The sequence below is a fragment of the Gambusia affinis genome, linkage group LG10 (genome assembly GCF_019740435.1).
Source record: "Gambusia affinis linkage group LG10, SWU_Gaff_1.0, whole genome shotgun sequence".
NCBI lineage: Eukaryota > Metazoa > Chordata > Actinopteri > Cyprinodontiformes > Poeciliidae > Gambusia > Gambusia affinis.
This window is the reverse complement of record NC_057877.1, coordinates 28,488,104-28,511,154: the sequence shown is the minus strand read 5'-3', so window position 1 is coordinate 28,511,154 and position 23,051 is coordinate 28,488,104. Positions and strand designations below refer to the sequence as shown.

The 23,051-nt window shown below is 40.9% G+C and overlaps 2 protein-coding genes across 3 annotated transcripts; one reads left to right on the top strand and one right to left on the bottom strand.

Annotated features, from left to right (window-relative positions):
- Positions 1–3,178: 3,178 nt before the first annotated feature.
- si:ch211-1a19.3 lies at positions 3,179–17,398 on the top strand. The gene is made up of 5 exons (XM_044129259.1): positions 3,179–3,570; positions 10,531–10,627; positions 15,568–15,721; positions 15,800–15,948; positions 16,903–17,398. Coding segments are annotated over exons 1-5 (723 nt in total). The 5' UTR covers positions 3,179–3,249; the 3' UTR covers positions 16,905–17,398.
- Positions 17,399–17,499: 101 nt separating this feature from the next.
- LOC122838545 (cocaine- and amphetamine-regulated transcript protein-like) lies at positions 17,500–21,819 on the bottom strand. Of its 2 annotated transcripts, none has more exons than XM_044129260.1 (6): positions 21,710–21,819; positions 20,968–21,106; positions 20,807–20,869; positions 19,023–19,273; positions 18,386–18,469; positions 17,500–17,972 (listed from the first exon to the last, which is right to left on the bottom strand). In XM_044129260.1, exons 1-6 carry the CDS (start codon positions 21,746–21,748, stop codon positions 17,865–17,867), a joined length of 684 nt encoding a protein of 227 aa, XP_043985195.1. In that variant the 5' UTR covers positions 21,749–21,819; the 3' UTR covers positions 17,500–17,864. The 2 variants fall into 2 exon arrangements, with proteins under 2 accessions (XP_043985195.1, XP_043985196.1); XM_044129261.1 differs by having other exon boundaries at positions 21,777–21,786.
- Between the last annotated feature and the right edge of the window lie 1,232 nt (positions 21,820–23,051).

Sequence of the window (23,051 nt, the reverse complement as noted above, 5' to 3'; positions counted from 1 at the left end):
GAAAAGCTTTTTTCCAACAAAAATTTATGACTTTATAATCTGAGAACATCTTAGTTTTAATATTGAAGATTTACAAAAAAACAGAAAAATATTTTTTTCTTTGCAAATTTACAACATAAAAGAATATAGAAGTTTTTCCTTTTAAATATATGAAATTAATTGGGAAATTTCAGCTTTTTTTCCTTTAACAGTCCGTCTTCATGTTTTAGACTCTGTAAGCAGGAAGTTGCATCACGGCTTCAGTGAAACCAGAACGTTGTTGAACGTTTAAAACACTTGGTGGTTAAAGAATTCAAACTTTCCTTTGTCCTTCCTGTATTTGTCCAGCAGAGGGCAGAATGTTCATTTGCTCTTTGTTTTTGAAATAAATAATTATATTTTGTTCTGAGAGTATCGTCCATGTTTAGACTGAACCAGAATAAGAGAGGCAGAATCCATGATCTGTTAAACTGAACCTTTTTATTTTCATGGAAAATGGAATAAAATGCAACAGAAATATCTTTTCCTCCATCTTAAGAGAGGAAATTAGTAGCTTGAACTCTTCAATTATGCTTTACTTTTATATTGCTCTATCACATTACATGAATTTAAGATTGTGGCTGTAAATCACGAAAATGCAGAAAAGAAACCCTGGATCATTGTGTACAACTTAGTACAACTTTATTCTATTATTAAGAATTTATTCCTGGATTAGTAGGACTTTATTTTCTTATTTAGAACTTTTGTTTTCCTATTCTGGCCCTAATATCCCATCATATGATTATACTTACATATAATTTGACGTAACTACTGTGGTCACTATAGTTTTCCCACATACGTGACACTGGTATGGTGTTTCCAGTGTGTGTGTTCTCAGGTGACTGGCCTGTCTGAAGAACCTTGCAGGAGTACGGTTTCTCTCCTGTGAGTCCTGGTGTGAACCGTCAGACGACTCACGTTTATGAAAGTCCTGTTACATTCTGCCTGTGTGTGTGTGTGTGTGTGTGTGTGTGTGTGTGTGTGTGTGTGTGTTGTGACAGGTTAAACTGTCGCTGCTCTGAAGGATTTTTCATCCAGGTTACAACTGTAGGGTTTCCCTCCTGTATGAGTTCTCATGTGGTTTAAGTCCACAGAATTTCAGTTTGCCTCGACAAGTTTTAGGTTTTGAGTCTCTCACTTCATCTTCTGGTTTCCTGACGGCTCTTCATCGCTCCATCCTGTTGTTCCTCCGAAACATCCCCAGGTTCTGGTAGATTTGTTGAAGACGCAGATTGTCCCAGCAGAGACAAATCATCAGAGAAACTGTTCACTCCTCAAACGATGGATGTTAATTAATCGCACTCTGAAAAACAAAAACAAGAAAAGAAAAAAAAACCTTCCGTGATCTGGAAATGATCAATATTAAAAATGAACATTAAATCATGTTAGACAGCAGCATTATTTGGATTTTGAAGAAAGACTGTTGAATCTTCTGAGCCTATTTTCTTTCCCAAACAGTAAAACTCTACAGTTCACCTTTGACCTCACATGAACACACAGAACTTCCTGTTTGGACAGAGGAAACAGCTCTGAAAACATCAGACATCATCATTTTATTTGTTTTAAATTCCCTGTTTGGGACTGGAGACAAAGTTTCCTGCTGATTGCTGCAGCCGTTATGAACTGAAACAAGGCAGTTCGAAAAGCTTTACGTCATAAAAACAAAAATAAAAAGTTATAAAAACATCAGACAGTCGAGAAACCAGTAAACTTTACATTTTGATGAGTCACATCAACAAAATCAATGATTCACATCAGAAATGTTCCAGTAGCTCAAAAGCAAAGGAACTCGGGGTTTCGGCTGTTTTGCAGTTTTCTGGAAGTTTGTTCCAGATTTGTGTGTAGAAGCTGAATGATGTTTTGAACTCGGAGAGGAAACTGATTTTGTGAGCAGTAGATTTATGGAAAGGATTAAATGATGAGGTCAAAGTTCAGACATAAACCAGATTAAAAATGTAAAAATATTGTTGAAAACGCTCCATAAACAGATTATTTCATTGATAAGACATTTTACCAGGTCATGAATGACAATCTGCTAATGGGAATACAACGTTTTCATCAATATTAAGGAATTATTGACTTAAAACAAACTCCTATATGTGGCTGAAAAGGTGTTTTTAAGTTAGTTTTGTTATTTCAACAGTACTGAGATGTTTGCTCTTGAATCTAAAGCAAAATGACTTTTAGTGAATGACAGAGGAAATCATAACATCTTGTATCTTCTACATGCTCCTTTAAGATTATTTGTTTTATTATTATTTTTTTCAGATTTTGCTTGTCTGTTTGAAACGAATGAGTAAATAAAACCTTTGGAGAGTCCGGGTTCATCCCGCTGGGTCTCCGTCCCGATGGGTCTCCGTCCCGCTGGGTCTCCGTCCCGATGGGTCTCCGTCCCGCTGGGTCTCCGTCCCGATGGGTCTCCGTCCCGCTGGGTGTGGCAGTCAGGGGGGGTCAGTCTGGAACAAATGAGGAATGTTTTCAGGGATGCAGAAACAAGCGCCGCCTCCAGCGCAGGAGCTCAACTCGGTGGCAGAGTGTGTGTGTGTGTGGAGGTGTGTGTGCGTGTGCGTGTAGGTGTGTGTGTGTGGAGGTGTGTGTGTGTGGAGGTGTGTGTGTGGAGGTGTGTGTGTGGGTGTGTGTGTGTGTGGGTGTGTGTGTGGAGGTGTGTGTGTGTGTGTGTGTGTAGGTGTGTGTGTGTGTAGGTGTGTGTGTGTGGAGGTGTGTGTGTGTGTGTGTGTGTGGAGGTGTGTGTGTGTGTGTGTATGTAGGTGTGTGTGTGTGGAGGTGTGTGTGGAGGTGTGTGTGTGTGTGTGTGTGTGTGTGTGGAGGTGTGTGTGGAGGTGTGTGTGTGTGTGTGTGTGTGTGTGTGTGTGAGTGCTGCAGCGTCTTGTCTCTGAGTTTCATTTCTGCTTCTGGAATGTGTTTTTTCAGTTGCAGAGTTCAGGCAGGTTCACAGCCAGAAAGTTGGGAAACAGAAACAGAAAGCTTCAGTCTCTCACACTGCGTGTGTGTGTGTGTGTGTGGGCGTGTGTGAAGGTTTCTGCGTCCTCTGTGGGCTTGATAACATGCAGGCGGAGGAAGAGGGTGAGGTTTGAGGTGTGGCGGTGGGTGGGCGGAGGAAGGGGAGGCGTTTTCCTCGGTCCGGCTCGTTCTGAAGGGAAACTCCAGCTCATTTCAACCTGACGAGTCTCAGAGAGCAGCAGCTGCTCTCCATCCTCTCTGCTGAGCATCATGGCCTCCAAAACCTCCAACAAGGTGCAGAATGTGGTGATGGGTCTGCTGGCGCTCTGGTCCATCGTCTCCATCATCATCATCGTGGTGTGGGCCACTTCTCCGGACCTGAAGGGCTCGGCCCAGTGCCGCGCCGAACTGCAGGAAGCGACGAAGAAGCTGGAAGGCGCCAAGGTGGTGTTCGAAAAGGACAGGCAGGCGCTGGAGGAGAAAGCGGTGGAGGCGTGGAAGGAGCAGGACCGGCTGAAGGCCGACATCCTGCTGCTGCTGGGACGCCTCAACGCCACCAACGTCACGCTGGAGGAGTGCTGGCTGAGAAACGTGAGTCTGTTTCTGATGAATTCATCTGAAGCTGCAGATCAAAAACTGGCTTTACTTTCTTTATGCTAAAAAACAGTCGACATTTTTCAGTTTCATCATTCATCTGTAGTTCAACATCCAGGGCAGGACATAGGAGGCCGAGGGTTATGGTGCCCAAGACTTTATTTACTGATGCAGAGAGAAAGACTGAGGAGGCTGGGTAATACGGCTTAAAAATTAAATCCAAGTTTTTTCTCACTTTTAAAAAAAAGTAAGCAAGTATGGGAGCCATGATAAGGAAAACTATAGTGTTTTACTCCTCAAATATATCCACATGCAGAATGTTTTCCTTCTAGTCCAAAATAAATCATCAGCTTCTACATTCTGCTAATTTTCGATAACAGTGTTTGAGTTTCTCCTGATACAAAGTTTTGAATGATTTAACCTAATAGAAATGCTCATATTGATCATTTCCTCCGTTTAACGTCACGGCCTAAAAAGGTGGGACCAAACACACGACCCTGAGGCGCTCCTGCCAGGATGCAACTCCTAAAACAGTAAAAATTACTCTAGAATTTCACTGAAACCATCAAAGCTGAGAGCATTTGGGCTACAGAGTTTCTCAGAAATAAAATAACAACAGAGAGAAATCTGACGTATCCCTGATGATATAAAAATGACTTCCTCTCTACTCAGCATTATCTTAACATATACAAATTATGTTGCATCTGGCTTCAAGGTTGGTTTTTGGAGATAAAAAGAGGACTTGTTTGTTTTAGGCTTTAAGTACCTGGACTTGATAAAAATGATCTGATCTTTACCAGGTTCTAAAAACACTTCAATCCTTCCTGAAGTGAACAGAAAAACCTCACAGCTGCTGATCAAATGAATCGGTTAGCTGATGGTCGTCAGTGTGAGTAAAAGGAAAGCAACTGTTGCTGCCCATAAATGATCATCCTACAGAGAGAAACATGGAAACATTTCAAACAGCAACGAGACTCTTCTCTCTAATAACAACATGGCAGCACGACTTACATTTGTTAAGCTAACAAAGTAACGACATTTGGTCAGAAAACCAATCGCAGCCATCTGACCGGGAAACTTTGCAGTTTAACCAGGAAATCCTCTGAATACCAGAGTATAAATATGAATCAAATATGAGACCAGCACAAGCTAGCGCCAAACTGGGTCATCAACTGCAGAATCACTACGTTTCTATCCAACTGGCAAATTTTTAGAGAACTTTTTGAATGTTGCAAAAAAAGGAAAAAAGGAATGGAGTGTTTCTTTCCATCAACTGGTTTGGAGAAAATCCAGTTGGCCACACAAAGCCAGATGTTGACGCTGAAGGTTCGGGGTTTGAAAACAGAGTTTTAGAGTTTATTCTGTAAACAGGTTCCCTTTAGTTCATTAACTCTTTTTTTCCCCCAAAAAACACCTAAAGTGGATCAAAAAAATTATTTTCCAAAATTGAGAACAGTATTTTGAATTTTGCCGTTTCCAATAACAGCCAATAACACAGCAGCAAATACCAATGGCCTAGACAAAGTCCAGCCCTCCACTTGTTGAGGTGCGACCTTGAGAGTCTTGTTCATTCAGAAATGGCAGCAAACCTCAACAAACTGAAGCATTGAAGAGGTGAGAGGGCCTAACCTTTGACCTTTGGAGCAAAATGCGTTTCTGCCCAGCATTTCACAAACAGGGTTTGTGTTTTGGCTTCGTTCCTGAAACAGGGTGTACTTTCTTTTCAGCATAGCTGTTTACTAAAGTGATCTGTTGTTGAGCTGCGATGTTTCCCTCTGCTGCAGTGGAGTCCCACAGGGCGCACTGTTTGAAACATTTCATTTGTTTCTTAGTTCAGATTTCAGAACAAATAATTGACAAAGGAGAAACTATTCAGCTTTGGTTTGGATGGGAAGAGATTTCTCCCAAAGCTTGTGCCTGAACGGTAATGAAATGTCTCAGCGCTGATTTGTGACGCCGCAAGAGACAAACTAATGTTGAAATGAAGCCATCAGCTGAATTTACAACCAGTGGTTTGAATTAAACAACCGATTTGCTGCCAGTTCATCTCTTTTCTGAGCCTAACTTCAGAAATGGAAACCAGTCTCGTCTTGAAGCAGACGAGGATAAATCAGGTTATTCAGAAACAGAAAGTGGGCTGAGCAGAAACCTCCTCCCTCCATCTTCCCTCGCGTTCTGGGACTCTGAGAAGGTTTCCCCTCCCAGCAGTCCCACTGTTTCGCTACTTCCAGATTCATTTTCTCTGAAGAGCCGGCTGGAAAAAGTGACTGTTGCCTCCTGCTTTTGTGGTTCGTCGTGACTCACTCCTCCTCTTCCTCCTTTTCTTCACCTCTGCTCCACTGCTTCCTTACTTTTCCCCTCTCAAACTTCTCCCGACTTGCTGATCTAGTCAAATATTTCAGGATTTAGAAACCTCAGGCTCGGCTGCCAGCATTGCTGCGTATTCTGGCTGAACATGAAAGTTTTTGAAGCAGAATACATCGGATTAATGAAAACACGTTTTAGAAAAACACGTTTGAATAATGTTTAGTTTTTCTGCACTTCATTACAAAATATTCTGGATGTTTGTGCGGTTCAGAAGTCGCTGACGTTCCTGGAGGCATCGGCATCTAAAGAACCTAAAAATGCTTTACTAACGTTTTTAAAACATCCTGTTTTGGATCGAACTGTCGAAAAGTATTTGCCTCTTGCAGATTTGTCTCTCCTTGCCAAATTGTCACTCATTTTAAACACAAAGATAAGCTGAAGAAATACACAATTCAGGATTCAAATGATGATTTCATTCATTAACAGGATATTAACATTCATTAACAACAAAAATGAAAAACCAAAACAAACATAAATGTCTGTTTTAGATCCCTGAAACTTTGGGAAAATATTTGTGGACTGATGAGACGAAACAGAAATGGAGGCTTTGCATCCTGTAACATCTGGGGTAAAACTAACTGTATAGTAGTGGCAGTATGATGATCTGGAGATGCTTTGCTGCTGAATGAAAATCAGTGTTTAGGGATCAGCCAGTGGCTTTTAAGTGCATCTCAAACCCCAAATTAACTTTTTTGTGGTAGATAAACTATAAATTAGTCCTTAAGTGTGCTCTGACATTTTTATATAAATTTGTGTAAATGTTCTCGTCATGTTTAACTAGTGCAGGCGCAAAAACGCAGCACTGAATGATGCAAACTCCAAAATATACAAACTCGCAAGAAAAGAACGTGGCAAACAAAATATAGATGTAGAAACCTGCGATCGACAAAACAAATGCAAGCAAAAAATGCTGCAAACACAGGAAATAGAAGCAAAAAGGAAAATTACGCAAATAAAAACAGCAAGTTCAAAACGATGCCAGTCACAAATGAGAACAGACCTCCTCCAGACCACTAGGGGGAGTCGCTCAGCAAATCGTATCGGATCAAACCCTCAGTAAAGACGGGATGTCCAGAAAAAAGTTGGAGGAAGAGAGACAACGCGCGTTATAATGACTGTCTTTTTTTTTAAATATGAAGTTTTTTACAATATTATAGAACAGAAGCACATTTATGTAGAAACAGGCGCCCTCTGCTGGTCTGGAGGACTTCAGATTTGCAGCATTTCCCCTTTTGTTTCTCTGGTTGCAGCATTTTTCACTTGAGTTTCTTTTGTGCATTGTAAAAAAATTTTGCTGCTATTTTCTCTGACTGCAGCGATTTCCTGTTGCGTTTGTTTTTGCTGTTTGCTGTGTGTTTTTACCAGTCGGCCATCGAACGTTTAACCACATCCTCCACAAAACCAAGACATTCTGCAACATGCACAAAGAAAATATCTGCAGATGCTCTGTGGACTCTTCCTGTCCACGTTTGCTGATTATTATGAAGGATGTTGCAGCAAAAAAAATCAGTCATTGTTTGTCGCATTTAAAAATCCTATTATTCTGTTTCCATCACAAGTTTTTGGCTCAATGAGCCAAAAACTCAACAGGAGAGGAAAAGCTCAACAATACGCACCAACATGTTCAGCTCCACAAAGCAAGGCGTCCTGAAGCTGTTGGCTGCCATTTATTTTTATTAATCACATTATTTAACAATAATAAGAACACTGTCAACATGGTTATTACTGGAAAATCACTCGTTATTAAAACAGGCCTGATTTACAGTGGAAAAGCTTAGAGTAACTTTAATTCATTCCCATACAAGTTTTCAGTCTTCTATGTTAAAGACTGACTTTAAACCTTACATTGAGTTTTTGTTGTGTTTTCTCATCCATCATGGCTGCCAAATGGAGACATGATTGATAGACTTTCATTAATATTTTACATGTCTGGCCCCAGAGAATATAAGAAACAAACAGGAAGAGATTTCAAACTCAATATTTGAAATAAAGCTCATGCATGTTCTTAAAAATAAGAGTAAAGCTCCTGTAGAATTATAAAATTAAAATAAAATAAATAATCCCCAAATGGGAGTGAAAGAAAAATGTTAGTTTTAGATTTTTATGCAGAAGCTTGAAACCCATTCCCGCCATGAAAAGGAAAATAAAAGCAGAAAAGGAAATTCATAATTCTGAGTCTTAATGTCATAATAGCAAAAAGTCCTGATTTGGACATTCAGTCATAAATATGAGATACAAAGTTGTGCTGTTTCTCTAAGCAGGTTTACTCCAAAATATCATAATACTGGAATTTGAAATTCTAACTATCTTAAAATTATGACTTTGGATCTTATAATTGTTGCTCTGTATCTCAAAATTATGACATTAAAAATCATAATTATGAATGTAAGTTGCATAACTATGACTTCCTGTTGGGCTTTTATTTTTCTTTCTTGGCAGAAATGGCCTTCCATAGAGGCTCTGCTGGCTGGAGGTTTCAAAGCTTTAGTGAAACATCAGAGCTGCATGTTGAGTTTTCTTGGTGCAGCAGCTGGTGGGACAGGAGTTACGCTGCTTTCTGTGGCTGAAACCGCGACCCTCAGCTTGTAACCAAACAGTAAAGACGTTGGTGGTTGTTGTGTTTGCACTGTAGTCTGTGACTCAGAGTTGGAGTCATAAATTAGCATTAACATGCAGCAGGAAATATAGACGCCTCATTAATGTGAATCTGCTCTGATTTATTTTCTATGTTTTGTCTCTAATGTTTGCTCACATCAGGAAGCAGAGTCAGTTTCCTCCTTCCTGCCAGCTTCCTGTCATCACGATCAAGCTGCATCAGCTCGTCGTTTTATCGGCTTTACTAAACGCTTTGCTGCCTTCTCGGCGCTGAGGAGACATGTGACCCACCGCCGGCGCTATCGGTTCTTCCTCTTCCTCTTTGTGCTCTCGGCTGTGAAATATTTAGACTGAGTGAGATACTTGGAGCCGCGGTGTGATCTGCAGAGGAAGAGGAATCCATTTTTATAATAACCAGCAGCTGCTGCTTCGCGCTGGAGGTTTTCCCCGTCCAGTCAGGTCAAAAGGTCATCTCTGCCCCAACGTCTCTAACAATACGTCTTAATTATTGAATATTACTCGTTTTGATTTGGGTTAGTGCATTTATTAGAGCAGAGCAGAAACCACAGCGTGTGCAAGTCGGCAGGAAAAACCCCACCTGCGGTTTGTTAACAGCCACTGAGAACGAAGTGGAGCTTCCTCTGCTTCACTTCCTGCTCAGCTTCTCCAAGAACCAGATGCATGAAGGATGTGAACTATTTTTTTCTCTGCATGCAATCAGATTGTGTTTTAGGTCAAACTGCACAAAGATGAAGCTTTTATAGCAAATTAAGAAACTTTTAAAGAGCAATTCAGCCAGTTTCTGTTTCATACACAATCATAGACGGCTCTGCATTTGATGGAGACTTTAGAGAAACAGTTCAGAATGTTTTAAAATGTGGTTATGTGGATCAGTTCTGAGCAGCCAGTATCTTACCTGCAGTAAGAAACAGTAACTGTGTTACATTTCGTCATATAATTGTGCAATTTGACATTTTGACAATAAACATCCTTGATGCATTTAAAAATTTATTTTTTTTTGATAAAAAGTTTTGGCGCTAAGATGAGGTGTTTTTTTTTGGCAACATCAAAATTCAAAACTACAATGGAAACATTTTACATCACAGGAGTCACATGATCAACAACCGGATATTACTACTGGCGGAAACCACAAAGCAGAAGACAGGAAGTAGTTGGAGCTTCATGGCGTGGCATAACTTTTAATAAGTTATGGCGTAAACAAACTTACTTACAATGTGTTTCAGATTTAAGAAAAAAAACACAATCATATAATTGTGGAGGGTTTTTTTGACATACTGACAAAATCTTGCACACATTTGTAACGGAAACGCAGCTGGTCAAAGTGATGTGATTGGGAGAAACTGGTCCCAGTGTGTAACTGGTGTTACCTTCAGGAAACACCAAACCAAAAAACTGGTTTTAATTTTACTGCTTCACCAGTTCAGGTTAGGTTAGTTTAAAAACACCAATAACTGCCTATTTTTAAAAGTTCAAACACCAAATGTAAGTTAATATGCATCGATACAGGAAACCGTCTGAGCGCTAACACAGAAGCTAACATCCAAAGGAAAATTAATGGCACTCCTAGATTGTCAAGTAGCACCGAGTCTGTCAGCTTTCCAATCGGCTTTTTCTGCCAAATATTTCAGATTCTCTAAATATTTTTGTTGAATAGTTCAGAGTTACATTTTACTGAAAAATTGGAACTGAAACCAGGCAGAGGCCCAAGTTGCTGTTGACCTCTAGGCTACCTTGATGTGGTGAAAAAGAATGCGGAATTTTTCTGTTTCTTTCTGCACTGAGCTTCCCAAATGTTTGTTAGTTTTTTGTCCTTGTTTCAAACCCATTTAAGTTCCCACTCTAAAACCACATCAATGTTAATTCTTCTGCTGTAAAAATGTAGGAAAATGCAGGGCAACAAAGACTGCTTTCCCCCTCCAGGCTCCCTGTAACGTGTTTTTTCCCTCTCTGGGGCGTGTTTGTTTCATCCTGCAGGTCGTCCTGGCCGAGAACATCACGGCTCTGCAGGACGACGTCAGGCTGCTGCAGCAGAGGGAGGCCAACCTCACGGAGCAGCTCGGCCTGCAGAAAGGTAAAACCCTGTCGGAAAAACTCCCTCGCTGCCATGAAAGGAGACTTTCTCCACTGGTATTCTTAGCTGCGATTCCCGCCCCCCGTTACCATAACAACCGGTGAGTCAGAGTAAATAAATACGACCCGATGGAAAGGCTTAGAGAGGAGCGTGTTTAGCAGTGAGTCTCTTCTTGAGTCATGTAATCAAAACATAAAATGAGTCGGGCTGCTAAAATTATAAACCAGAGGCTCTGATGGTTCATGTTTTATATGAAAGAAAAAAATTAGTTTAAAGCAAGAGGAAAAAGCCACTCATCTTTTACCTGTCAATACTTGTCCAACTCCAGCAATTTAACCCCCAATGACTGTTAAACACTTTTAATAAGCCTAATTATGATGATAATGATACTCAGCTTCTCTAAGCTGAGGTTCTGGTTTGGAACAGAACCTCTTCTTTCCCTAAAGAAAAGCTGCTCTTACACACAGTCGGGTCGGTACCGGCAGTGGAAATCGGTCGGGTCGGTACCGGTAGTGGAAATCGGTCGGGTCGGTACCGGTAGTGGAAATCGGTCGGGTCGGTACCGGTAGAGGAAATCGGTCGGGTCGGTACCGGCAGTGGAAATCGGTCGGGTCGGTACCGGCAGTGGAAATCGGTCGGGTCGGTACCGGTAGTGGAAATCGGTCGGGTCGGTACCGGCAGTGGAAATCGGTCGGGTCGGTACCGGTAGAGGAAATCGGTCGGGTCGGTACCAGCAGTGGAAATCTCAGAATAGGTTTCCAACATCTGTTGCCGGGTTCTTCATCAGTGAAACTTTCTGTGAGAGCAGAAATGATTGTTGAAGAAAACTCGGTTCAAAGCTCGACCAGTTTGTCTAAATGGACGAGGAGAAACTCCAGGATCAAAACAAAGAAAGTTCTTTGGGCTGATGAGACCAAAATGGAGCTTTTTGGTATCTGAACAGACGCTGTGCTTGGCCAAAACCAGACGTGGGAACCACTTAATAAAATGTTATTTACCCAAAATGTGATGCAAAAGGTCGGTACCAGCAGTGGAAATCTCAGAATAGATTTCCAACATCTGTTGCCGGGTTCTTCATCAGTGAAACTTTCTGTGAGAGCAGAAATGATTGTTGAAGAAAACTCGGTTCAAAGCTCGACCAGTTTGTCTAAATGGACGAGGAGAAACTCCAGGATCAAAACAAAGAAAGTTCTTTGGGCTGATGAGACCAAAATGGAGCTTTTTGGTATCTGAACAGACGCTGTGCTTGGCCAAAACCAGACCTGGGAACCACTTAATAAAATGTTATTTACCCAAAATGTAATGCAAAACTCAACCAGTGTAAAATAAATGCTGCAAAATATAAATAAATCCTAGAGGATTTATAAAGTCCTGATTCTCTAATGTACAAGAGAATTAGAGCTTCAGAGTATTTACTCTCTGAAGCCAATGGAAGCATCCAGCTGAGCTTCAAATGCTTTGAAGGCAACATGGTGACGTTCTGAAGTGGTCCAGTCAAAACCTACCACCATATGTGTGAACTCAGCGTCTGGATGTCGCTGCAGGTGTCTGGGTTAAACCAGCAGCAGCTATGGAAGCGGTTCCGGTTCGGCCAGCTGAACCCGGCCAGCTGAACCCGGTCAGAACCGTGGAATGTGGGTTTCCCTGGGATGAAGTCAGCATCACAGAAACCTGCCAAGGGCTCGGAGGGAGCGGCCCAACACCGCGGTGCCACATGTCACAGAATCCAAAGTGGGCTTTCATGCAGCTGACCCGCCCATGTTTCCATGCTCCCTTCATCTTCTCCTCTGCCTTCAGAGGAAACTTACAACGAAAACAATCCGGCTTAACCAACCAAACCTGACTCTGTTTACCTGAAATTGTCGTCTTATCTACATTTAGTGATGGTTGTGAAAATGTTCATGGCCTCCTGATGGTCAGCTGCACTGATTGAAGTGACCAGGATGATAATGTGAGTGAAAATGAGCTCAGAATGCAGATCACACATTTTTACATCCAGAAGATTGGTTTATTCCACACCTTTCATTTTGAATCAGGCTTTGGTTCAGGGAAGCAACAGGTTCTGACCGACCCCCAAGATCAATGGGGAAAATATTCAATAGAAAATGTAGTTTGGAAGCTGAAATATATAGCAGCAATGCTAATTTAGCTCGCTATTGGATGGAGTTTGAAAAGCAAGTCAAGCCAATCCAGGAGGATATTTCCTTTTCCTTTTGCTGACTGTCTGCACCTCCAAGATAAGGAAGACTGTGGATGTTAGCCTCTATTGAATTGCGAAAGCCTGATTTATTCTTGGCAGACCAAATTGTTGGCGCCGCACACGGACAGTTTCATGTGGAAAAGCGTGGTGGATGAGCTAGAGCTCCTCCTGGTGGAGATTTGCAGACAGACTTGGTGATTTTTCCCTTAAAGACCATAGAGCTCATGTCAGGACACTGTTGCTCCTAAATGGGTTCACACCCTGTTCACTGTGCAGAATGTACATGAATCAAGCATAAACCAAGTTTAAGACGGTTTCCGCTGTGCGTGTTAATGCATATTTAATGTTTGAATTATTAAAATATTCAGTGGTTTTAATGGTGGCCTCTAGTATTTGTGGAAAACTGGGAGCCGCTGTCTTGGAGATGCTGATTTACACCAACAAGTGGCAGGATTCCCTTTTTTATTTCTAATCTGAATTACAAATCAATAAGTAAACTTTCTCACTTATTGGACTTCTGTCTCACTGGTGGAGCTTTGGTGTAGAAATCGGGTTTCTTTAAGCCGCCTGACCGGTTCTAGTTCAGGTCTTGGTGCTCACTGACAGAACAGTAATTATACACTAACAGTTGGAAAAGGGCAACTTATTTTCTTTGTTGCATCATTGTTGAAATATGTCACATTTTCAGTTTTGCAGCTGGTTTCTTCCATGGATGCAGAACATTTATAAACTCATTTTCAGCCTAAATGGAGAAAATAAATGTTTGTCTTCTGTTATTTTTCCTTGTCTGACCAAAGTCCTGCAGCAGCAGCAAAGGATTTTTTGGGAAGTGTGAACAATTGTTAATAAATGGGACCTCCGGCCTGCAGTGTTTTGAAGGAAGCGATAAATTCCTGCGTAGTGGAGATATGAAAGGAGCATTGTGTTCGGTAATTTAACAGAAATTAATCTCTGCTTCATGTGGAAGAAACGAGTCGTATGCATTGAAACATCCACCTGCTGTGGATCAAAAAACATCCTGAAAGATCAGATTAACTTCACACCCAGAATAAAAACAGAAAGTGTGACCTGGTCTAGCTGGTTCTGAACCAGATCAGCTGGTCAGAACTCAGGAACTTTATGACCTCATCCAAACAAGCCAAAGGAGAGAAAACAGGAACACTGGCAGGATGCATCGTTCCTGACAGACCTGGTGATTACAGCAGATCGAACTTTATAAGTAAAGCTGAAACGGAGCGGAGCTGCAGCAGCAGAGAGCATGAAAACAGATCCAGGATCAGGTAGTGTGTTGGATTGTTTCATTTCTGACATACTCTAACAAAAACAAGAGCAAGTTTTTACCCAACATCCGCACCAAGAACCACTGAAGGAAACGACACTTCTGAAGACACTGAGCACAACTTCCTTCTTCATGAAATGTAAACAAATGGAGTGTTGGCAGATTTTAGTGGTTGTCTGATTTCTCTCTAGCAATAACCTTCCACGTTTATTTTGGTTGCATTTACCCAGAATGCCCTGCGTTATAGTCCACTTGGTTTTCACATACGTATTCAAATCAATCAATCAAACTTTATTTGTATAGCACATTTCAGCAGCAAGGCATTTCAAAGAGCTTTACATCAAATCAAACACAGAAACACAATGAAACATAGAATCAACAATAAAAACAACATCAAGTCAGATTCCGTCAATAAATTTATAATTGATTACGTTTTAAATAAAACTCAACAAGTGGGTTTTTAGTTGAGATTTAAAGGAAGTCAGTGTTTCAGCTGTTTTACGGTTTTCTGGAAGTTTGTTCCAGATTTTTGGTGCATAGATGCTAAATGCTGCTTCTCCTCGTTTGGTTCTGGTTCTGGGGACACAGAGCAGAACCAGAACCAGAACCTGAGAGGTCTGGAAGGTTTATACAACAGCAGAGTTTATTGCAACTGAACCAGATTTAGGTCTGTAGGTGAAACTTTACAACCAAGTATACTGACAAACATGTGGCAAAAATGGGAAGGAAACCTTTGAACCTGTCTCAGAGTGAACGGCCATCAGCTGCTGCCGACTGGAGGTTTGACAGGAGCGAGCAAACACAAAAAACAAAGAAGCTCTGATCCAGCAGTTCTTTAAGTACTACACCTACACTCTTAAAAGTTAACGGTAGAAGTAGCTCCTTTTGTGTCGCTACCTTGGGATGCCTTAGTCTCTACAGGTTGGGTAATCCATCATCTTCCACTTCTCAGAGATTGGATCCTCCAGCTGGTTTTGTGGGATCCCAAGGTGTTTCCGGGCCAGACAGGACATAGTCTTAGTCTCCTCCCAGTGGGACAAACCCAGAAAACCTCCAAAGGGAGGAGCCCAGGAGCCGTCCTGCTCAGATCTCCCTCAACGCAGACGCAACATCTCTGCCTGGAGCTCCTCCTGGATGACGGAGTTCCCTGCCCCATCACTAAGATGGAGTCCAGCCCCCTATGGAGAAAGTTCAGATCAGTTGTTTATTTCTGAGAAGATGGGAGGCAGACGAGAGCAAGAGCTTTGGGGGAGCTTTAGTATGATAATCTGCTATTTCTTGACTTTTCTTTGTCACTTTTTGCTGGCATCCAAAACCAAAACCAACATGGCAGTGGCTCTAAAGAACTGAAGTTTAGAAACTGATTATTTATGAGCTTGTTTCATGATTCTGCTGGTCTTCTTTAATACCGTCTGTTTGTTTGTTCCTGGTATTAACTGGTCCTTTTCTGTGCATCCTCAGAGCACATCGAGGCTTTGCAGCAAAACTTGACGCAGGCTTTCCATCAAACCGAGTCCTGCTTCAACCTGAAGACGGCAGCAGAGAGCCAGATGTCAGCAGCTCAGAGTCAGACCAAAGCCTGCGAGTCCAAGCAGCAGTACCTGGAGAAGCAGCTGTGAGTCCATCCTTCTGGTCTCAGTGTTGTTAGAGGTCAAAGTGTTTGTTCTGATTTGGTTTCTGTTTGTTTCAACAGTCAGAAGTGTAAAGTTTCTGAATCAGAAGCTCGTAAGGTGAACCAAGCAGGCTCCTCTGTCTCACCGTCTCGTAACTCCGCTGCCGCGCCCCTCGCTGGTATTCCCGCGCTGACGCTACTCATCTGTGCCGCTCTGCATCTCATAACCTGTGAGTACCAACAGCTCCTCTGATAATCTCTCACACACGATGCCAAGTCATCATCTCTGGGGCCCAAACTGCTGTAAGAGGATGCACAACGCCTTTATCTCTTCTGAGGATGTCAGATAATCATGAACTAAATGAAAGTGGAATTGACAGAAAGTAGGGAAGTAAAAGCTGAATGTAATGTTTTAAATTATTGATACAACAGCTACGTGGCAGCTTTTGTCAGATTACAGAGGTTCAATTTACATGAGATTAAAGCAGGAGTAGAAGAGTCACAGCATCACCTGCTGGCTGCATGTTGTTACTGCACTCATAAAGGAAACCTCCCTGTGAACAGTAAGATCAACTGTTTTCTATTAACACTAGACAACAGTTTTTATTGGTATATTCATAAAAACTGAGCCAGTATTCCTGATGTCGACTCTTTCTGGTCTTCTTTGTCTTCGGAGTTGATTCTACTTCGTTAGCTCCTGTTTCGTTTTGAAAACTGCAGACTGAAGATCTTTTGAAGAAAGTTTGACCACAAAACGTGAATTTTAAGCAGCTTTTGTTCTTTTAGGCTTTAACTTTCCATCATGCTGGAAAAATCCACAGGTTGTCAGCAAATTCCCAGATTATTGGAAGAAGTTTCTGTTTTTTAGAGGTTTCCATGATGGTTGTTGGGTGGGGATGCGTCTTTGATCCACATTTTCTCCTCCAGAAATCCCAAACAATCAAATAGTAGATTTGTCAAAGAAAGTAACATTCAACCATTCTCAGTTTTTCTTAGACAGAAAGTTACATAACTATATAGAATATTAAGCTTCTCTTCTGTTGGATTCAAGTTTAAATCCAATATTATTGTTCTGGTGAACATGCAGATTTCCAGGATTTGTTCTTCAAGACAAAGTTTAATTTCTCCCATAAATAAGAAATCATTAAACTGTGGTTCACTGAAACTGTTTGGGTTTTATCCAGGAGTCCAGAGCGGCAGCGGGTCAACCGACAGCAAGCACAGCGGCCCAGGAGGGGGCGGAGCCTGGACCAACATGACTGCTGTACCGACTTCCTGTCTGCACGACGACGGGGTCGCCATGGAGACGCTGTCATACGACAGACGCTTGGATAGACATTTTTGCTTTTCATTTGCTTTCATCTCCGGATCTGAAGCGTTCATGTTGGACTCTGAGCTCTGCTCCTCTTCCCCCTGCAGCGCCTGGGTCCAGATCAAAACGTCAGAACTCATTCACGCCAGCGTTTGGTTTATTTTCTGCTACGGCTTCAACCAGGCTGACAGGGAGGAAAGGGATTTACTGCTGTCAGTTATGTCTCCACTAAATGTCTGCATGTGCTTCATTTTAATTACTGCTCAAAACCTTTTGCCTCAACTTTTAGATGTTATCAAATTCTGGTTTAAATTACGGCTCAGGGTGGGATGTACTCTTTTCAGAAATAAACCTGAGCACTTTCTACATCCGTCTGTTTTCTTTCTCTTTGTCAACTTAAAACCGAGCAGCACGATGTAAACAGATGATGCCGCTGCACAGCAGACGGCAGCAGTTCAGGTGTGTTGAAGTTAAAATGCATCTAAAAGATGATACTTATCCAAAATCTTGCAGAAACACTTTTCAAAAACTCCATTATGTGTAAATTATTCTAAATGAATTTCTGGTTAAATTTCTTTCTCAGCATTTTAATCAGGTTGAATATGACAAAATATCAAAGATGAATTTAAATCTAAATCACACATGAATAATCTTGAGCAGTCGTATATATCTGCTCATTAAAGTAAACCTGAGTGACTAACATAATAGTTAAAGATGCAATAATACTTTAATTTATATCGGATAACTTTAAAACTGTGTTAGCTTAAAAACAACCAAACATGAAAGGTTTTTTTAAAAGTTTACTGTTTGGTTTGCACAGCGTTTCTCTGAGCTCTATGCACACTGCAGGATGCTGAAGTTGCACAACGTTCCTCTGGGACATCCACAGAGCTTCCCGATCCTCGCTCCTTTACGCACCGCACACTGCTCACCGGCGACGCACTGGCAGCCAGAAAACAGAAAACACACACGTGACAACACAACCCAGAAAATTACAAGACATCATAATAAATGAAACGATAATGAATGTAATTATTAACATCTGACAAGCTCTGACTGAGGAGGAAACATGAATCCTGCAGGCGGTGTGAAAGACGCAGCAAATGTTGCAAGATTTTTGTCTCTCCTGGAATTCCATACTTGAGCAGGAGAGCCAAGGTTTACCAGAGACAAACGCGTGAGAAAACAAACTGAGCAAACGATTGAGATTTAAACTCTCACTTCACAAATTATTGTTTTCTTACATAGTTACAGTCTCACTGAGCGCTCAGATTCAGGTTTTGAGCAACCTGGAGGAAAAGTGTTGGTGTTAGACACCCAGAACCCCCCGTGGCTGCAGGTGAGACGGAGCTTACAGGTGGAAGCCAGCCGAGCTTCTTCTCCGACGACGGCAGCTGTTTGTTCTTCAGCTTCTCCAGGACTTCCTGCAGAGCTTCGATCTGAGGATGGAGCAGAGGCTCTTATTGACAACGTCTTCTGATAATATTCAGGGATAAAGAAATGTCTCTGACAGGCCCTGTGGACCTGATGATCCAAAAACAAAACACTAATTTAACAAAAAAACTAACTATTTTAATAACTTTGTTTGATATACAAAATACATGATCAATAAGTTATTATCCATTAAGAATAATAAACATTCCTAACATTGAAAAGATCCAAACAAATCTTACTAAGGAAAATTACATTCCTGTTCAAATTAATAAAGTTACAAAACTGTTCTCTAAAAAATTTCCCGTTAAGTTTTCTGACATTTAGCAGATGGAAACAAGTTTGTTAATTGTAACTAATCTAAAGTAATAAAAGTTTCGTCTCACTTCACTTCAGGCAGACAGAAAAAATGCACCCGTCTCTGAAAATATCTGCTTTCAACTGTAAATAATGTTTTTTTTATTTAGGCTCTTAATCAAACATTAAATTGAACTTTATTTAAAACTGAAGCATCTTAATGTTGCCGTATGAACCCTGTATGATATCGATATGCGGACTCACCAGCTCCTTCTCCTCTTCCGTCTTGATGACGTCGTACTCGGGCGAACGCTCCTCTAGCCGATCGTCGCAGGTGCCCAGCGCCACCAGCAGCCAGCAGGAGGCGCTGAGCAGCAGCATTCTGGCGCTGACCATGGTGCTGACCGACTCGGACGCGGTGGAGGCTGAAGGCTCTGAGGTCGGCGGCCTGCTGGACGCTGAGGCTGAGGCTCCATCCGCAGCGTTTATACCCAGCAGGAGCGGCTCTGCCGTCACTACGGCAATATTTACCCCGTAACCAGGCAATCAGACGGCTCACCTCAGGGGTCAGCGGAGGTCAAGAGCTCTGCTCCGTCAAACAGGAAGTGACGCTACCATTTTCACCTTTTGACCAACATGAGAGGTTTTCTGTGACGGCTGCGATTCGTTTGAGAACTGGAGTCTGTCGGTCCAAACTGGTTTCCTGTCCAACAAAAAGCTCCTGGTTTAACTGGAGACAACTGGACTTTTCCTGTTGGACAGTCCAGCTGTCTTATTTAAACATTTTAATGTCCTGGGTGACTGAGAATATACGGAGGACCGATCCTGCCAAAAGTAGTGATACATGTAAAAACAAATAGGTGGCTTCATAAAATACTGAATGTGCAAATATTGAATTACAAATTTTAAAAATAAGAACTTTCCCAGCTTATTTGATTATATTGTGTAAAATTAATATTGATCACATTCAGTAGTATTAATTTAACATTATCACTAAATTTTCCACTTTATTTTGAGACAAAATAAAATAGAAAAATAACCTTAAATAAGAAAATATTAAATACAAAATATGTAAAAGACTTTCAGGTCACATTTGGATGATTTTTGGAGATCACATTATAAAACTAAGATGATAACATTTCAGACTGTGAGACGCGGATAAAACTAGCAGATCTGATTGGAGCCGTAAATCCTTTACCAAGTGAAAGACTGAGATGAAGCTGATTATGTTTACAAAAAGTAGACATATTTAACCGAAGCAGCTGGCAGGAAGAGCCGCAGCTCCACAGGGTCTGTCTGTGTCACCGTTTACGTCAAAGTCAGTCAACACAGACACTGGCAGCTCAACACTAACGCCGTTATCGTCTCTCTATAATAGCAAAATACTTCAGATTTACCAAACATCCAGTTTTTACCACACACAGACTCAAAAAATAACCACATATTACTTTAATAACTCTGAACAAGATTACCTTTTTCAAAACAAAAACAAACAAAAAAAATATTTTTACTGATTAAAAAATATAGAGATAATTGAAAAAAACAAAAGCAAACTGTAGTTTTTTGTCCTCTACTATAAAAAAGGAAAAACTGTGAAATTCCTGCGGAGTTGATATTTCTGAAGCAGCTTCTGCTCCATTAGAGGTTCTGGTTTGATCCAGTTATCGTATCAAGAGAGAAAAGAGCAGGAAGCCACAGACAGAATCAAGTTACCTTCCTATATAAAACAGATCACAGCTCAACCTTTGGAGAGGATCCACCCAGAATTAGGAGACATTCGTAATTCAGTTTGGGAGGAACCAGGAAATGAACAGGAAGCAGGAAATGAACAGGAAGCAGGAAATGAACAGGAACCAAATCCAGTCAAATAGTTTTATCTTCCAGTTCTGCATTAGTCCAAACTCAGCAGGAGTTAACAGGAACTACCACAACCTAACAGGAGCTAACAAGAGATATCAAGAATAGCCAAGTCAAAGTCAGTAGTTGCTATCTCCTGTTTCACCACCAGATGTCAGTATTTGTTAAAACAGCAGGGTTAGTGTGTTTACCTGGTCTTCCTGTGTTCAGAGGGATGTTTAGTCTTTGGAGGGCGGTGTGGATCTCTACTGATTCTGAAACACAAGAGTCCAATCACCTTCCTCCAGAACTCAACTCAACGAATTGTCTCTGAACTAGAGTCAGAACCATCTGGGTCCGACCCGTTACTAACCAGGAAGCTGCCGGTGTGTACCACACATAAACATGTTGGTGATGGCGCTGACGTCCTGGCAGTCGCCCGCTTCCTTCCCATGGAGCGTCCGAGCAGGAGGAAGAGGAAGGAGAGGAGGAGAGATGAAGGACAGAGGGCTCTGCAGAGCAAAAACATAAATGAAAAGAATAATAATATCACCTACAGCTCATAAAAACGATGATATGAAACCAACAGAGGCTTCTTCAGGTTCGCAGCAACACAGACTGCTAAAGAAATCTTTCCTGTTAGCAGCTTCACCACCTATAATAACTCTGAAGAATTTTAATTTATTTCAGTTACATTTAATATCCCTCTGGGATCAATAAAGTATTATTTTCATTTGAAATGAATTGAAGAATGTATTCTTATACATTCTTATGTATAGAAATATTTATTATTTATTTAAATGTAATAAATACCGGCTGAGGTTTATCGTAACCAGAGCAAGAAGCTCCTCCTGTGGACCGGAAACACCAACTGTTACAGCCGTTAACAACCTCTATAAACCCGGGAAAATGTCAACAGTTCACCATCACAAGTCTGCGAAGTTGAAAGTGGAAAACGGATTATCTGAGGAAGGGCCGCCATGTTTGTTTTTGCTAGCCGTTTAGCAGCTTGTTAGCTCCTTGGCTAATCCGCGAGGCACTTGGATTCCATTTTTCCGTTTTTATTTCGTTTATGTTTTTGTTTATGATTATGAAATTGTGTTAAAAACACAAACCGGCTCCACGGCTTCGTGAGGAACGCAGTTTTCTTTCATGGCGGCCAATAAGTCAGACACCACCCACCATCACGCAGCTTCACAGCCACCAGCCAAGTGATGGAGGAGGACTTCCGGTCAGGCAGTTCAAAATAAAAGCACTCTTCCTTCACTTTGCTGTGAATAGAAAGCAGTTAAAGGAAACCCGTTTATGTCCAAGTTTAAGCTTCTCTGTGTTTTTATTAATTATTTTTTTATTTAAAACGATATTTTTACATTAGTATCAACCAAATGACAAGATAGGGTAAAAAGATTTATGTGTATATGTATATTTATTCTAAAAAATAAGTTAAAAATTTTAAATAATAGAATAGCTTTGTTTATCAAATAACATTTGATAAACAAAAATATTAAGTTGTGTAATAATACCTTCTACATTAAAAGGACAAATCATTAAGTTCTGTAAATTCTGGTTTTTGAAGAGTAAAATGAAAAAAAAAACAAACATCTGAAATAAATGGCAAATTAAGGTTAAAGAAACCTTTTTTATTGTTTTTTTTTTATTATACAAGACGTATGTACATTAGCATTGACTAACAAACACTGTGAACAGCATCATTTATACTTTGAACAACACTGTATAAAGCTTGATTAGGTTATTTTCTAGTCTGTGGAATCACTAATGGACTTTGACTAGGTCATAGCAGCGGTTTGCTGGAATTACCATTTTTACCACTGAAATCTTGCTAAATATTTGCTTTGGTACTTTGTTTCCCCTTTTTGGTTGAATAAGAAACCAACAGCAAAAGTCTGAATCAACCGAATCTGAAATTGCAAATTAATTTGTTAGTTGTGGATTCAAACAAATAAGGAAGGAAAAGAAAGATCAAATATTTGTAATAGAGTAACACCGCCTGTGTATTCCAGCAGGCAGTTGGACAGACAGCTAACCCCAAACTGTGGAGGATAAACAAAGGAAGTTCAGGATGTTAATGAAATGTTTGGAGAGCTGAGAGCTGCAGGAAAACCAGCAGACTGAAGACAGCAGAGCGTAAACCAGCAGGAGGTTTCACACTTTCAATAAAAGGAGCGTCGGCAGGTTGGTGGATTCTACAGACGTGGCACAGCTCACTAAGAGGGAATAAACTTAACAGAAACATGATTAAAAGGTTGGAACAAACTTTAATGTCAAGCTATCCTACACATTTATCTGTTTAGTTTCATTTAGCTTGATAAAATAAACTTTTTGTGAAGTTATTTATACAATACAGTAAAACTGGAGTGTCCAAAGTACAGATCAGGGCCATTTCTATCCCTTGGAATGATTCCCCTTTAAGAACAATACAAATTTACCTTGATTACT